At 39.8% G+C, this 18,684-nt stretch overlaps 1 protein-coding gene across 5 annotated transcripts in view; it reads left to right on the top strand.

Annotated features, from left to right (window-relative positions):
* LOC120491833 (uncharacterized) overlaps positions 1-13,695 on the top strand; it is a 163,679-nt gene extending 149,984 nt beyond the window's left edge. For 2 of the 5 annotated variants that reach the window (XM_089117698.1, XM_089117699.1), the window contains 2 exons: positions 5,869-5,925; positions 9,015-12,756. In XM_089117698.1, coding sequence (XP_088973824.1) covers positions 5,869-5,925; positions 9,015-9,211 — 254 coding nt within the window. In that variant the 3' untranslated portion in view covers positions 9,212-12,756. The other 3 variants (XR_016145740.1, XM_089117702.1, XM_039689816.2) reach the window with 2 other exon arrangements.
* Positions 13,696-18,684: the final 4,989 nt, after the last annotated feature.

Here is an 18,684-nt window from a genome sequence, read left to right as displayed (position 1 = left end):
ACTAAACACACTCCGGAGAGACTCTTTTGAGAGCAGAGATAGACTCCTTGTTGAATTGTTTTCCTTTAGTAAATGGAGTGGCTTTACATTATTTTACCAAATAAATGATCATTCATTGTTTTCAATGCTTTCTCTGAACATTTACGCTCACGACATCCGTCACTAACTGACCACTGTGACCTTCCCCCTTCCATCAGGAGGATTGCACCTAAACTAGTGTTTGCAGTCTAAACTATCGTCTTTTGAACGCAAATAACTGGAGTGATAGGTCGAGATAGCAGTTCCATCACTCTCAGAACTGCTCAGATTCCTAATCAGAGTATTTGTTTTTGAGCAAACCTGTGGACTGAGTTCTCCCGGTCTGTCGTCTCCAGATCTGGCAGACTCGCCGCTTCAACTCTGACCTCTCAGTAAACGCATGCAAGTGGAATTCACTCGTTCTCTGGCTCCTTATACCAAAAGAAACTCAAATCCATGTTTTGAGTACAATCAACTTGGCTATTTAAGTCATTTCAACTTAATCTGACTTAAAGTTGAATGTTGTATAATTTACAAAAAAAAGTGATTAATTAAAATTATTATGTTATATACGGAAGCCCTTAACCGCAACCTAAAAAAAAAAAAGTCAGTAAAAAAAAAAAAAAATCTTAAAAAAAAAAAAAAATCTGTAAAAAAAAAAAAAAAATCTAGCATTTCGAGATTAAAGTCGAAATGTTTCGAGATTAAAGTCGAAATGTTTCGAGATTAAAGTCGAAATGTTTCGAGATTAAAGTCGGAATGTTTCGAGATTAAAGTCGAAATGTTTCGAGATTAAAGTCGAAATGTTTCGAGATTAAAGTCGAAACATTGTGCATTCATAACAGTGCGCGTCCACTGGCTCAGAGCGCGCGCGTGTGTGTGAAGTTGAACTGCCATGGATAAACCCCAAATAGTAGCTTTTCGGTCTCCTTTGATGAAACAAAACACACACACACAGTGTGTGAAACTCGCTATTGGCCATTATGAATGCCTGTGTGTGCGGCAATGTGAGACAATGGAAAGCACACACGCGCAGCTTCTACGCGATAGCGAGTTTCACACTGTGTATGTGTGTGTGTGTTTTGTTTCATCAAAGGAAATTCAACAGGTGCCAATCTACCAGCATTAGGCTACCATTATAGGACGTTATAAAATATACTGCGCCGGAATAGACTTTAGCCTATAGGAAAACCAACACGGAAAACACTTTTCAGACTGGATGGAGAAATCCAGCTTTACGAATGAATGAATGAATGAATGAATGAATGAATGAATAGGGCATTTATAGCGCTTTCATATATGCCTACACTCAAAGTGCTTTACAATCATATCACAGAATCTCTCCTCAACCATAAGTGGTTATTAAATCTTAGGAAATCACAGGATCCGGCCAAATGATTGGATACAGAATGATGCACTTAAAATGTATCCAGAGCGTATTTTTACGGGGAAGAGGAGACCAAACAGTTACTGTTGTGTTCTCGACCCAGATAGTGTTGACTAGACGAGCACGAAAACACCTCAGTAGCACGTGTGACGTGTGTAGAATTTTGTTGAAAGCCCAGATAAAAGTAAAAAGCTACTATTTTGTGTTTATCCATGGCAGTTCGACTTCACACACACACACGCGCGCGCGCTCTGAGCCAGTGGACGCGCACTGCACAATGTTTCGACTTTAATCTCGAAACATTTCGACTTTAATCTCGAAACATTTCGACTTTAATCTCGAAACATTCCGACTTTAATCTCGAAACATTTCGACTTTAATCTCGAAACATTTCGACTTTAATCTCGAAATGCTAGATTTTTTTTTTTTTTTTTTTTACAGATTTTTTTTTTTACAGTTTTTTTTTTTTTTTTACAGTTTTTTTTTTTTCCGATTTTTTTTTTTTTAAGATTTTTTTTTTTTACTGACTTTTTTTTTTTTTTTAGGTTGCGGTTCAGGGCTTCCGTAGTTATAACATATTGGTCATATCATTTTTACTAGTCTCATTAAACTTTAATTGTACAGTTGAAGCTAAATAAAAACGTGACTTCTAATCTGAAGACATAGAAGCTTTTAAATGTTTTTTTGCAACACAAACGAGTCAGTGAATTGTTTATTTGAATCGATTCTTTGAAGTGAAACATCTTAATGAACTGATTCGCTAAAATCAGCTGCACTTTTCAAGACTATTGATGGTTTAGGAGAGTGTTTGAGTTTCTCATTCATCTGGAAAGCTATGTGTGTGAAAGAAAAAGATGCTTTGTCATGCTGCTCGCTGGAGAAAAACAAATAGTTTGATACTTTCTTAGAAATACTCATTTGTAAAATGAAATGCTGTGGACTGTATACATGACGGAATGGAAATAAAACAAACAATATATTTACCAACTTTTTCTTTTTCAATTATCTTAATGTTTGGGCTTTTGTCAGCATATATTGATAAATGCAATAATTGTAAGTAATTACATTAAAAATAGTTTATCAGTTTTAAATCAAGTATTCAGTGTAAATAGTAAAAGGGTCAAGAGTGTTCGTGATAAAGAAATGGAAATGATATTTTAAAAATCTACACAAAAAAATCTTACATGGTTTTGAAAAACATTTATACAATTTTAGAGAAACATTTAAATGTAATTAAAAAGTAAAAAGTGTTATATTTTCATTAAACCTTCAATAAATATGTACACATCTTACTTTTAGAGTTTTTTTTTCTTTATTTGCAAATATTATGAATGCTAAATATCATTCTGTTTCTGGGGAATCGCACCGCATGACATTATACAAGCTGAACTAACCCGTCTTCCGTTATTATTTAAGAGATTTGTCGGTTGCACCACATGACTTTCACTGGGTGGACTAAAGTTTTCAAATATTAATAACAAAAAGTTATTTTTTTCTAAGTAATTCTAATAAAATACAATGCCAAACTACTTTATAAGGTTTTATTTGCAATAATTATATTTTTTTACTCATTATGACATGAGGACAGTTGCATAACCCTGACATGTTGCTTGTTTCATTGAAAAATTATAGCATGTTTAACATAATAAAGGTGCATTCAAGTCAATGAATTCAAGTGTGAATTGCCTTTTTAGTTATAATTTGCATAAATGATTAGACCTGAGCCCAAATATAAGTCATTAAAACCCATATTGATCGACAACTATTCTATAATAATAGAGTGTATATGCCTTAATGTGTTAGAACTGCCTTCTACTACACTGCAAAACAAATATATGATTCATAAGTTATGACAACACATGTTCATTTAAATAAAGTTAAGCAATTTTCAACTGTTTTATGTTATACAAGATTCAACTCATTTTTAAGATTTACTATAAGTTTAAATGACTTAAACATCCAAGTTGATTGTAAAATTTAAGCCAGCAACCTATGTAAATGAGGACAGTTTATGAGTCATAATTAATCTCACACAATAGAGTAAGGGAAGGTGTAACTGTAGAGCTGTTGTGCAGTATCAGTGTTGCAGGCCTGCGGTGCTGAAACTCTCTCGCTCTCGAAGCTCCCAGGCCAGCGCTGTGCTCTCCGCATTCAACGCGCTCTTTATCTAAACACAAAGTGCTCTCCATCAGCTTCCACTGCTTTCTTTCACCACTACATGCATTTATATTTGGGCACATTCTGGTGTTTGCGGTCACTTCTCAAGTACATTGTGTGAAAAAGGACATTACCTCCTGTAATTGACTGAAGCGGCGAGCGTTTATTTGTGACAGAGTGGAGAAGGTCCTGACAAACCTGAGCTCCATCCGTGTTACGACCAGATTGCACTCTACGTTTCCCAGGTTAACACCGAGTGTTATTAAAGCAAGTTGACCGTGGGGTCAGCCCGAGAGTGGCCCATGAAAACAAACAATTAATTTGGCATGGAGGTGTAATGGGATGATCTCCTGGCAGGGCCGGATCCATTGTTCGATTGGAATTAACCGTGGCAGGTCATGTGTCACTGGGCACTGACCTCAGTCCATTCACTAGCCCACACTTGCATTAGCCATGGCCCGGCGAGGGGTCAAACACAGTTACAAGCCAGCCAAACACCCCTCCCAACACACAATACACAAAACACACACTGCCTTCCAGTTCCTGGCCACTTCGGACCACTGCTAAGGAATGGCATACCGGGAACGGCATCCAAGCCACTTCACTGCACTCCTCCCAAAATCCAAATCTCCCAAATCAAGCCTTTTCGAAGTCAAAAAGTAAAGTAACTTTTATTGTATGTATTGTGGCGTTTTAGAAATTAAAAGTGGTCTGAAGCAGATCAACACGTTTCTCACAGTGTTTCATTGTGGCGGTTGTAGTGTGTATCGCGGCAGTTTGGAAATGTCCAGTAGGTGGCGCTAAAAGTGCGTTTAGTTTTATCCAAAGCAGATGAACGTTATTCTGGCAACATCCTTACGACGATTGTTGTAAAAAGGAATTGTCCGCTGAGTGGCGCTAAAAGGACATTCGGATTCATCCTAAACATTTGAACGTTGTTCCTGTAACGTTTTAAAATGCTGGTTGCAGGGCTTGACGTTAAAGGCACAATATGTATTTTTTCTGCTTTAAAAATAGCAAAAATAACTGTATCTATGTTATATATTTCTATTAGATGTGTACATTATCCCGACAGTTTCCACCAACTTTCAAATACGGAGAAATTTATAGTTTAATTCGAAGACAAGGGACGTTTCTTTATTTCCGTTTCGTCGCCCGTCTATGGCGTCACATAACCTTTGACTCCTCTATTTTCTCTAACTTCCTGTGGAACTCGGCGAAACGGTCAAACACAAAGGGGAACACTGGACTACCGCCAATGAAAGCAAAGAAAACGACGGGAAAAAAAGTAGTACGTATTTTCCGCACTATAAGGCGCACTTAAAAACCTTTAATCTTCTCAAAAAACGACAGTGCGCCTCATTATCCGGAGCGCCTTATATATGGATCAATTGGTTAACAATGCTCTGCGTTATTAAATTCGCCCGCAAACTCACGCTCGTGTCCATCTTATGCCTGCTCTGTCACATGGCCAGTTCAATCTCGTATAAATCAGGTTATGTGTCTCCCGCTCACGAGCGCTCACTCTTAACAGACTTTCCCAACGTCATCAAAGTACGTCTTTTTTTATTATTTTAAATGTGTGACCCCTTGTGGCCAAAAATGACATACTGTACGTTTAACTTTTTCGCTCACGAGCCACTGTGGCTAGTGGTTTTCCAAAGTTACAAGCCAATCAGTGTTTTCACTGGCCATAGTTTTGACATCGATATCATGGGGGAAAATGTCATATACACTCACCTAAAGGATTATTAGGAACACCATACTAAAACTGTGTTTGACCCCCTTCTGCCTTCAGAACTGCCTTAATTATCAAGGCATTGATTCAACAAGGTGCTGAAAGCATTCTTTAGAAATGTTGGCCCATATTGATAGGATAGCATCTTGCAGTTGATGGAGATTTGTGGGATGCGAAGCTCCCGTTCCACCACATCCCAAAGATGCTCTATTGGGTTGAGATCTGGTGACTGTGGCGGCCATTTTAGTACAGTGAACTCATTGTCATGTTCAAGAAACCAATTTGAAATGATTCGAGCTTTGTGACATGGTGCATTATCCTGCTGGAAATAGCCATCAGAGGATGGGGACATGGTGGCCATAAAGGGATGGACATGGTCAGAAACAATGCTCAGGTAGGCCGTGGCATTTAAACGATGCCCAATTGGCACTAAAGTGTGCCAAGAAAACATCCCCCACACCATTACACCACCACCACCAGCCTGCACAGTGGGAACAAGGCATGATGGATCCATGTTCTCATTCTGTTTACGCCAAATTCTGACTCTACCATCTGAATGTCTCAACAGAAATGGAGACTCATCAGACCAGGCAACATTTCTCCAGTCTTCAACTGTCCAATTTTGGTGAGCTCTTGCAAATTGTCGCCTCTTTTTCTAGGGATGCACCGAATATTCGGCCGCCGAAAATTTTCGGCCGAAAATGGCCCAAAAGTGCATTTTCGGTTTTCGGCCGAAAGACTTTTATCACCGAAATAATACGGCCGAAATGTTGTGATGACGCAAATAGAAACCGCGACCTGCACGTGCTTGTCTGAAGCAACATGTCTGCGGTGTGGACGTATTTCAGTGTATCTGAACCCGCGATGAGACGGAAACCTTGTTTATCCACCTATAAACAATGCGTGCCGCCATGACGACCACTCCGGTTCCGAGCGGGTCAAGAGCGGTGCGCGCGCTGTCTGTGGAGACTCGCGCTGCGGAGGCAGGCGAAAGCATAAACAAGGCAGCGCGAGTCTCCACAGACAGCGCGCGCACCGCTCTTGACCCGCTCGGAACCGGAGTCGTCGTCATGGCGGCACGCATTGTTTGGAGCAGGAAACAATTAAAAATGATAAATTAGACTCGCGCTGAGGAGGCAGGCGAAAGTAAACAAGGCAGCGCGAGTCTCCACAAACAGCGCGTGCACCGCTCCAAACGGTCGAGGCGTTTATACTTGACGCGCTCTCCGTTGTAACTGTTACTATTCCTTGAAACGACAGGGGACGACTCAAGCAACTGTCCTCTAACCATCAGGAATCGGCGAGAAGAAGACAGATAAATACATGACAATGTTTATTTTTTATTATTCCACCACCAATACAAAAATAATCATGTAAAGTAAAACCCAGTAAACCCTGAGATTATTACTTGTGACATTACAAAAAAAAAAAAAATATGTATATGGGAACATGTATAGAACTAAATTAATGCTCTCTTAAATATTTTCTACATTCACTAAAAATGTTTCATTAACTTTCATGTACATTTGTATTAAACATGGACCATTGTTCATTTAAAAAGGCTTTTTATGCTATTGTATGCTACATTTTTTAAAATGTAACTAATTTAGACCTGCAAACTGTGTGCTAGTGATGAGAAGTTTGCGGTTGGCTTTGTTTTTGAGAGAACATTTCATTTTAAAACCTTTCTGCAGGCCAGTAGATTATTATTTAGTGCACACATGAGTGGGGTCAAGTTAAACATTTTAGTTTGAATTTTATTTTATACTGTGCACTGTGCATATATATAATATATATTTGCATAATTTGTAATTGATTTATTCTTTGAAAATGTTATATTAATTTATGCAATTGCAATGCCTTGATTTTAGTAAAGTTTGCACAGTCATAGCCATAAATGCAATGATACTAATAATTGGCATAATTTCTTTCGGTGTTTCGGTTTTCGGCCTTGGTTTCCTCTTTTTCGGTTTTCGGTTTCGGCCAAGAATTTTCATTTCGGTGCATCCCTATCTTTTTCCTATTTGTAGTGGAGATGAGTGGTACCGGTGGGGTCTTCTCCTGTTGTAGCCCATCCGCCTCAAGGTTTGACATTACTTTGTATGTATTTGACCGTTAAGGCGCTATAAGCAACGGAAAATAACTCAATATAGTACTGAGAGGCTTTATGTATGCGTTCACTTTGAGTGTGACTGAGCAGGAATGAGTAAAATGATGTGCAATATATACTGAAATTCATGTAACACCAAAAATATTCATCAGACCAAATGAAACGAGTGAGTATATGGAGGCGGGTTTTGTGTGTCGTAGAAATCACGAGAGAGCGAGCAAGCACAGGTGGTATTGTGTATCCATTCTATTTCAGTGTTTAACTGGACTTACTTTAAGGCAGCTTTTTTACTGTGTACATTTTTCTCGGAAGATGGCAATATGTCTGTAACACCTTCGAGTGCACCATCACTTATGAAGTCACAGCTCAGAGAAGAGTGTTTTAGCACGTCCGCCACGGGCCACCCATCAGGACGGCTTTATGTTGTGAGTCTGCTTTTAATGCTGCTAAAGATTTATTAAGTAGTGCTCCTGTACTTTCTGCTCCCTGTTTCACTCTCCCATTTAAGCTGCAGGTAGATGCCAGTTATTCAGGTGCTGGAGCAGTGTTATTGCAGGAGGACGTTTATGGCATTGAGCATCCAGTGAGTTATTTCTCTAAAAAGTTCACCAACACTCAGCAACGGCCGTTGCTGAGTGTTGGTGAACTTTTTAGAGAAAGGTTAAAAAACAAAGTTAACAAAGTTAGGTTCTGAGAACGTTTTTCTAACGTTCCATTTTGGTTGTGGGAACGTTAATTTAAAATGTTCTAAAAACGTGGAAATGTCCAGTTTGCTTAACGTTGCTGGAACGGTGTCTTAATGTTTGCAGAACGTTGCTGGAACGTTAGCATAATGTTGTTAGAACGTTATCCTAAGGTTAGCATAATGTTGCTGGAACGTTATGAGAACGTTTATCAAACACAAATAACTTGATAAAGACGTTCCGATAACGTTGTTCTAAGAACGTTTTTTATCAACGTAATGAGAATGTTCATCAAATACAAATAACGTGATAAAGACGTTCCAAGAACGTTGTTCTAAGAACGTTTTCTCTCAACGTTACAAGAAGGTTAATAACGTTATATGAACGTTCCGAAAACATTATTTTAATAACATTTTGTCCTAACATTTACACAACTTTTAAAGAACGTTAGTGAATGTTCTGGGAACGTTCCCTGTTAGCTGACAGTACTATTGAGAAGGAAGCCTTGGCTCTGGTATTAGCTTTACAGCATTTCGAAATTTATCTTGGTGGTAATCATTCCATCACTGTTTATACCGATCATAACCCCCTTGTATTTTTGGATCGGATGCGAAATTCAAATCAGCGCCTGATGAGGTGGTCACTGGTTATTCAAGAATACAACTTGAATATCCAGAATTGTAAAGGCTCTGAAAATATTGTAGCTGATGCCCTGTCAAGAGTATATTCTGTGGAGTGAAAAAAAAGGAATATTTATTTGTGATTTATTTTCAAGACATGGGTTGATGTCTGAAAACTTATGGGTGGGGGTGTTACGTTCCGTGGTTGTTTTGGCAGTGTTGGGGATCTGTGTTTTTCCCCCCTCCTCTCTCTCTCTCTCTCTCTCTCTCTCTCTCTCTCTCTCTCTCTGTAATTCTGCAGCTCTACCAAGTGGGGAGGAGAGAGAGCTGATTGATCACACCTGCCGCTTGTTGCACGGGAGACGCTACCTGCTCAAAAGAAGTTCCAGAGAACATTCAAACGGGTGGGGGAGAAAGAAGGAGAAGTTTTGCCTTCCAGAGTGCTGTCTACTGAGATTGTTGCTCACTGTTGATTTACATGCTGTTGTGCAGTGTTAAGATTGTTGTAGTTGCTCACCCAGCTAAGGCTTGTTGTAGCCTGCTACTATTTTCTTTTTGTTTTGTGTTTATGGTTGTGATTATCTTTTTGTTTGAAAACCACACGGTCATGGAGCTGTAGGGAGGTGGGGGCCTATTTTCATTTTTATATCACTTTTTCTCCTGTTTTTTTGGCTAGTTAGGGAGTTAGTGTATCTTTCTGTTGTTAATTTGTTTATTTTTGGCAGATTAAGAAGTTTTACTCCTCGACTAGTCAGAGGGTACTTGTGTTTGTTATTTTGGCATTTAACCCCCTCCTGAGGTAATTTAAGTGGTTATGTTTTGTTTATCTTGTTTAATAATTATACCCATCCTGTTAATAAATTTTTGGACTAAAATTTGATGTGTCTGTCGTACAGGGCTGGGAACGGGAATAGGCATGTTTATTTTCTTTTCCTTTTCACTGTTTACTCCTTACACCTAGACAACTTTACTTCTGGGACGTAACACTGTGTACATTTTTCTCGGAAGATGGCAATATGTCTGTAACACCTTCGAGTGCACCATCACTTATGAAGTCACAGCTCAGAGAAGAGTGTTTTAGCATGTCCGCCACGGGCCACCCATCAGGACGGCTTTATGTTGTCCGTATGTCGCTGTTATTCCACCGTATCCCTCAGGCACGGCTCACAGTCGCTGACTTCATTTAACGTCAGTCACCCGAGGCGCGAGTGGGGGATAGTTAGCGCGCTAGTACACCTGACAGATGCGCAGTGCAACTGTGAAATGTTCGAAAAACATCTGATCCCGTAGCCTCGGGCCACAGATACCACAGAAACGTGTTGTGTGGATGACAGACAGTTATGCAAATGATATTTGTGCTGGTAATCGCACTTGGAATACATCTGGGATTTGTAATAGAGCGTTTCACAGGTACAGCATCCATATTTAAACACAAGCAAACAACAGCTGCAAGTTGGTGTTACACATTGTCATCCGGTGTGATGGGCAGACTTCAGGAGACTGGGAGTCTCGTTCTCCATCAATTGATTGGGCGTTGAGTGGGCGGAAAAGGCCGAGCCGAAGCCCCAAAGCGCAGTGCCTGAATTAAAACTTCAATCCCCTACGTAAGACTCGATTTCATCCGTGACCCGACATTATACAAATGAGAAGGGGAACTGATAGATGCCTCGAGTCCCCAAGCTTCGGCCTGCGATGGGGGAAGGGGATTGACCCGACTGCTCGTCTCTGTCAGTGTGAAACAGCAGGGAGAGTTTGAAGGATCCCTTGAAACACTTTCATTTTGTTAAGCGTCAACAAGTTAAATTATCTCTCCTGCAAACGGTTTGATAGATAGAGGCTCTGGAGGCTCACTTCTTAGGGGCTATTTTGATCCAAAACTGATTTTTGAGGAACCTTTGATTCCTGAACTTTGAGTCTATTGTATTTCAATGTGAAAAATAGCAGCAACTGTTTCTAACTAATGATTCACTCATGTTTTTCCTGGATTTATGAAGCACTTGCATGTGTTTTTGAGAAGAATGAGGTGCGTGTTGAGGGGAACTTCAACATGTATTATATTATAATAGGCTACTTATACATCATTAATAGTGGTTTATTCCGCAGGTTATGATTGCTATCACACCACATTACAGTTTTGGGAACAGCAACAAAAGCTCTATGCATGTTAATTAAATTTATATGTCTATGTAGAAAAATCATTTTAAGAAAAATATTAAGTGTTATATCATAAAAGTAATTAAATTAAATTGTAAACTGTATTAAAGCAATTTTCAAATGATTTAACCCTCAGGTGCTCTTCGGTCATTTCTGACCGAAAAAAATTCTGTTTTGAATTTCTAAAAATCACGGCTTCATCGGAATGTTATGAAACTTGGTGACTTTTATGGCATTATGTATGTGAACACACAAAAAAAATTGAGGTCATGATCCGAGCATGCTAAGTGGTCGTAAAAAAAAAAATAGTCACACTTGTGGTCTTCGGTCAAAAATAACCGACCCATAGGAAATGAATGGGAAATTGACAAAAAAAAATTCTCTGAATTTTTGTACGTGCAATCTACAAATCGGCCACAATTCTAAAAAAAAAAAGTACACCGCAGGAAAGGGGTGACACTCTACAACATCTAGAGTGCATAACAGACAAACCCACACACACATACAAACACACTTTTATACACATACACACCAATAAATTTTGATTACAAAAATTATGTTTAGAATTTTTAAAAATCACAGCTTCATCTGAATGTTACGAAACTTGGTGACTTTTAACACATTATGAATGTGAACACACACCAAAATTGAGGTCATAATCTGAGCATGCTAAGTGGTCTTAAAAAAAAATAGTCACACTTGTGGTCTTTGGTCATGAATGGGAAATTGACAAAAACACAAAAATTCACAAATTTGTATTTATTTATTTATTTTTTTACATTTTTTAAATTAAAAATCGTTTTTGAGATTGTTTCAACTATATATTCAAAATCACCAAAAAAAAAAAAAAAGTGTTTATTTCATCTGGGGAATTCACATGCTTCTCCATAGAGAGCTGTACATGCCATCAAGTGGTTACACCATGATTCTACGCCTTTTTTTCTGTACTGTAACCAGATGGTGCTAATTTTCTTCAAAGAAATCTTTTTTTTTTCTGAAGGCCTAGACTCTATATTAAACTAAAATACTGCATTAATATTTTTTTAGAAAAAATAATATATATATATATATATTATAAAAATATTTTTTTTTCATGGCAAAATAGACAATAAATATTGCATAAATATTAATAAATTGAATCAAATTGTCTCAAAATACTAAATTATAAACAATTAATATTATAAAACAAAAATAAATTGCATTGGTTTTACTGGGATGGAGGAAATTAAATTTTTAGGTGTCCGGTCAATTTTGACCGGGAAGATAACAAGTGTGACTCCAAAACGAAGAGCACCTGAGGGTTAAAGGACAACTCCGGCGCAAAATGAACCTTTGGTCTAATAAAACATTGGCACCTAGTCGAACGTTCTCTGAGATGTGTTTTCACGATAATCGAATGTAAAGAGTTTTATCTCTAAAAACTGTTATATAGGGCATATAGTAATGAAACATAAAAATTGCTAGTTAATACCACTAACAAGGCTCAAAATAGCCCAACACTAACACTATAGCATAATGAGGGTCCCTACATGCAAACCGAAGCATTGAGAACTTTGCAATGTACAGACCGTTTAATAAGAACATATTGAAGTATATTGAAATGTAAATAGGATATTATTAAAAGAAGCATTTTATGCTCTGCCAAGGCTACATTTATTTGATCAACAATACAGTAAAATTGTGAAATAGTATTGTGATATAAAATAGCTGTGTGTTTTATGTGAATATATTGTAAAATGTAATTTATTCCTGTGATCAAAGATGAATTTTTAGCATCAACTCCAGTCTTCAGTTTCACATGATATACTGTATATGGCTGAAAGACAAAATCATGAGAGAAACACTGTTGATTGACTGAAGAATAACCGATCATATGATCATCTTGTTGATTGCAGGACAAACGGACACATCATCTCGGAGCACTGGCTCCTTAAAACGGGCGACAGTGCCATCTGAACGGCCGCTATCAACTGATTCATGCATCCTTTCATTGGCGTGATGACTGGGCATATTCTTTATTCTTATGGACGCCATGGGGTAGGACGACGTGAACAGTGCAGACTTCATAAGAGCCCACACAAGATGACTGTCCGCTCTTGACTGAGGAATTGTTCGTGCTATGAAAACTCTCATAGCAGCAAACTGTAAAGACGGAGGCATGTCGCTGCCAGCCGAGATTTGATGTGTTGTTTGGAGACAGTAACGCGTTCGCCTTTGACAGTAATCAATGTCTCTTTTAGGTTCTGGTGCTGGACACGGACAGTTTTGATTGTTTGTTTTTTGTCAACCCATGAAATAAAATTTCTAAAAGACAGGACATTGATGGTTATTATATAAATGGTGTGGTGATACCTGTGTTGGTAGTTCAAGGTATCATTCTCTCAATATTAGCATTGTGTCGTCCTCCCTGGAGACGGTTGTATCGGTCACTCGGAGAGTAGCATGTCACAGGAATCTTTGTAGTCGGGAGATGATATCTGGACAGCAGAGGACTACTTGCCTTCTGGCGTGGCCATACAAACTGGATGAATGGAGGATGTCTGGACTCTGATCCAGTAATTTGAACTCCGAATGGACAACAGCGTCAAGTCATCCAAAACTCTGCTTGTGGCCCGTAAAAAAGAGGCGGAGAGAAACTACAAAACAAGGGGTAAAGCAAAATATGATTTTTTTTATTTTTTCATGTGCTTTTGAGATGATTTTATATGTTTGGGTGACTTGGGGTATCAGTTTACAGCTGTAACAAAAAATAAATAAATGAAAATGTTTTCAAAGAAAGAAAGAATTGTGATGTTATCATGTTTTCCAACCCGATCTCACGACCAAGTCGTACAAATTCGACGAATGATTAAAAAGTGGCTAATTCGTAACAATTCATACGACCTCACTCGTACGAATTAATAAGATTTTGCTAAATCGTACATATTTTACGAATTGGCCAATTCGTATGAATTCGTACGAATGACCTACCCCTTACCCCGCCCTAAACCTAACCATCACGTGGGTTAAGACAAATCGTACGAATTAGTACGAATTAGACACTTTTTAATCATGCGTCGAATTCGTACGAATTGGTCGTGAGATAGTGTTGTGTTTTCAGGTTGTACAGACCTAACAATGAATGTAAGTCAAATATATATATATATCTACTCTGTCATTTAAGCACCTTGAGAAAGGTCACACTGCATTCTGGTCATAACTTAAATGTCCACTAGGACAGGAATGTTTCTGTTTAATTTCCCAGTTGGAGTCGAAGCTGTTTTTGTAAATGCAGAGGGAGAAAAGGCACACATTTTGGAAACATAAAGGCTGACTTCAGTGTGATCAAGCCAAGATCTCAAAGAGAGTCATGGGAGTGATTCAGTGAGCATATGGCCACACAACCACATTCAGCATCTGAAAATCTCATCCCATTCAATACAAACAAAATCTCTTGGGATTATATTCTTGGAACAACAGTAAATATACTGGGAAAAGTTGTTTCTTTTTTGGTCCTGGGCATTGATTTGATCATTTGATTGACTCTGTGCCATGAACAACAGCAGCTGTAATGTTCGGGTAAGTCATAAAATGGATCATCCATAATACCGGCTTCCGTACGTTTGAAAGTACACCAGGCCTTGGCAAATGTCTTCAAACTAAAGACAAAAAAAGGCACTTTAGTCTCAGTTCACCTTGACTATTTTTGACTGGTTAGCACGGCCAGTTAGCAGTTAGCCTGGAGGCAATCAAATTTAGCTAAATATTTTTTTTTTCAAGCAACATATGAATCATGAGTCATGTGCCAGCCAAGCAACTACCATTGACTACCATAATAATGTGAGGTCCAAAACTTTCAAGCTTGTTTGTCTTACAAGAACTCATAGCCACTATTTTTTCGAATGGACCTGTTCTGCTTCAGGTTGAGTCGACCCAGTCTGAACCAAGAGTCATGACTAAGAAAAAGTTTTTAGCCTTGTCAAGCTGGGTCGGCTCAAACCCAAGCAGAACTTTTAGGTCCATTAGAGAAGAATTTGGCTGTGAGTTCTTGTGAATTAAACCATGCGAGGAGCAGCCATCCTCACCTGTCATTCACCCACACCATCCTTGAGTTCCCATTCATGGAATCTCTCTAATGAGAGTGGAAATGTCAGCTATGATACACTCGGAGAGAAGAAGAGAACAGGGCATCGTATAAAGGGCTTTTATGCGGCCTGCCTTGTGTTTCCTACACACTTGTATTCAGGCTGCTTTGTGACTTGATTAGTGGATCCTCTCACACATTCTCACATGTGAAAAAGAGCACAATTTGCTTGGGATTTATTTTTAGTAAAGCATTGTTTTGGTTTGGTTGTGGTTGCATTGGTTGTGTGGTGGAGTGGTGTGTTACCCTGAAATGTGACGGATTGGGCAGGGTATTGGAATAGCGTCAAACTATTTAGGAAAACAGGCAAGCATGTGCCAAAACCTGTTTGTAAAACCTAATGGCACTTTGGTATTGTCATGCTCCTCTAACATACTTTAAACAATAGAAAGGTCTAAAAAATATATTGCCATTTCCAAAACGACATGTATTTTGCGTTTTTAATTTCAGTTGTCTTGTAACAACCACAATTTCCAGTGTAACTGGTCCTACTTGAACCACTCCAAGTGGATTTGAACCAGATCAACCGGCATAGGAGGCATCCTAACAAAGGATGCAAAAGCCTGCAGCCTCCTACATTAGTTTGTTAGTGCGCTTCTGAGGCCAGGAGAGTTAAGTTCCTACTGGTTACGCCTCTAAACCACACTCCCGTCTGGGTCACGTTCTACATGTGCCCTGATGAGAGGGATTCGATCCAACATTGACCAGCAAAGCAGGTGGATGTGCTAACAAGGATGCTAAAAACCACAGTCTCTAGTATCAGTGTGTCTCTTGAGGTCAGGGGAGTTAGGATTACTTTACCAGCACTTACTAGTTGGCCTCAATTATACTTACCCCTGGTATGGCATGGCAGGTGGGGGCGTTAACAAGGATGCTAAAGAGTCAGTGCACCTATTGAGGACAGGGGAGTGAGGATTACCTCACAGCTCTTACTAGCTGGCCTCTATAATAGCCCCCCCAAAACACACTAGCATCCGGGTCATGGCACCAATGTAACTGGTCCTATTCACGCCAATTCAAGCAGCCTTTGAACAACTGGCATGGCAGGTGGATGTGCTAACAAGGATGCTAAAACCCACAGTCTCTAGTCTCACATTACCCTCCAAACCTCACTACTGACCAGGTCACGACACCAACATAACTAGTCCTACTCGCATGACTCCAAGCGGGATTCCAACCACTGTCAACTACCATGGCAGGTGGTCAAGCTAACAATAATGCTAAAGATGATAGACTCTAGTGTCAGTGCACCTATTGAGGACAGGGGAGTGAGGATTACCTCACAGCTCTTACTAGCTGGCCTCTATAATAGCCCCCCCAATCCTCACTAGTATCCGGGTCATGGCACCAATGTAACTGGTCCTACTCACGCCAATCTAAGCAGCCTTTGAACAACTGGCATGGTATGTGGATGTGCTAACAAAGATGCTAAAACCCACAGTCTCTAGTCACACAGTACGCTCCAAACCTCACTACTGACCAGGTCATGACACCAACATAACTAGTCCTACTCGCATGACTCCAAGTGGGATTCTAACCACTGTCAACTAGCATGGCAGGTGGTTAAGCTAACAATAATGCTAAAGATAATAGACTCTAGTGTCAGTGCACCTATTGAGGACAGCGGAGTGAGGATTACCTCACAGCTCTTACTAGCTGGCCTCTATAATAGCCCCCCTAAACCTCACTAGTATCCGGGTCATGGCACCAATGTAACTGGTCCTACTCATGCCAATCCAAGCAGCCTTTGAACAACTGGCATGGCATGTGGATGTGCTAACAAGGATGCTAAAACCCACAGTCTCTAGTCCCACAGTACGCTCCAAACCTCACTACAGACCAGGTCACAGCACCAAGCGGGATGACTCCAAGCGGGATTCCAACCACTGTCAACTAGCATGGCAGGTGGTTAAGCTAACAATAATGCTAAAGATGATAGACTCTAGTGTCAGTGCACCTATTGAGGACAGCGGAGTGAGGATTACCTCACAGCTCTTACTAGCTGGCCTCTATTATACATTTAAGAAAAAAACGTACTATAATCGGGGTCATGGCACCAATGTAACTGGTCCTACTCACACCAATCCAATCAGCATTTGGACCACTGTTAACTAGCATGGCAGGTCTATGTGCTTACAAGGATGCTAAAGACCACAACCAATAACGTCAATGCACCTCTTGAGGGCAGGAGAGTGAGATTTACCTGACAACTCAAACTAGCTGGCCTGCGTTACACTCACCTCCCGATGTCACTGGTCCCACACACACTGCTCACACCAGTATGGCAGGTGGGCACCCTAACCAGGATGTTGCCTCTAATGTCTGTCAATATTGTGCCTGCTGAGGGCAGGAGAGTGAGGTTTACCTGTACAGCTCTTACTAGCTGGCCTCAGTTACACTGAGAGCCTTACTATCATCTAGGTCGAAGCACCAATGTAACTCGTCCTACTTGCACATCCCCGAGTGGGATTTGAATCACCATCAACTGGCAGGGGAGATGTGTGTGAACTACACATCTAATGGTGTGTAGATAATGGTGGCAGGAGAGTACACAGATTTTACCAACCCATCTCCGTTACACTCACCCCCCTTAAACTCGGTATACCACCTGGGTCACGGCACCAATATGTGTCATACTCGCACTGCCCGCACAGGATTTGGACTACTGTCATTTGAGGTGGATGCACCAACAAGGACTCTAAAGATCACAGTCTCTAGCATAAGTTGCTAGCATGGTTTTCCTCTTGAGGGCAGGAAAATGGGGTTGACCAGCAAAACTCTTTTGAGCTGGGCTTGCTTACTCTTACTCCCCTAAACCTCACCACAGCACCAGTGTTATCTGTACTATTTGCACCACTCCTAGCCGGATACGAACCAGTGCCAACTGGGATGGATGGCAAGACATTTTCATTATCAACCAAAACCTTGAAGAAATAGTTCTCCAAAAAATTAAAATTCTGGCATCATCACTACATTCTTTTATGTTCCACAAAATTAAGAAAGTCATACAGGTTTGAAATAACACAAGGGTGAGTAAATGATGACAGCATTTTTATTTTTGGATGAACGGTCCCTTTAACCTCATACTGCCAAAGAAAATGCTTAAGCCTTAAAGCTATGTCAATGGATTGGCTGTACACATGGGTTACATAGTTAATTAAGAAGCCTCAACTCTAAATCCTTTAAGTATGATCAAATTACTCCCTTTGGAGACTTTAGAAATAAAACTATGAGATAATAAACCTCTAAATCCAGTGTAAAAATTACCCAAAAATTGGAGACCTGTCAGAATGAAACCTCCTGAGTGGTATTAAATAAATGAACCTTCTCATGAAGGCCATGATGCACATTGATCAAGTAATGAAGATGTCCATGTGAAGCTAACTGTACAGGGCTCATTGTTTGAGAGCGAGTAGATGAGTGAATGCTGGTAATGGAATCTCCTTCCAGTGATTTCTTAACTACAAAGAAGGAGAGGTGATCTTAGGTGTGACACTGGACATGATCAATCACACACACAGACAGTTCCCTCAGGACAGAATAGAAAGGTCCATCCACCTGTCTCAGGCTTCGAGATATGGTAACACATTCTGTGTCGGCTTTAGGACAGCTTCTTACACCCGTTTGCTGTTCTTCATCATTATACAACAAAGTACCATACAATGGCAATGTATTGGCTGCATGGGCATGTGTT

Source organism: Pimephales promelas, chromosome 2 (genome assembly GCF_988280905.1).
Source record: "Pimephales promelas chromosome 2, fPimPro1.hap1.1, whole genome shotgun sequence".
Classification (NCBI taxonomy): domain Eukaryota; kingdom Metazoa; phylum Chordata; class Actinopteri; order Cypriniformes; family Leuciscidae; genus Pimephales; species Pimephales promelas.
The sequence above is the reverse complement of the archived record's forward strand: the minus strand, read 5'-3'. Positions and strand labels throughout refer to the sequence as shown.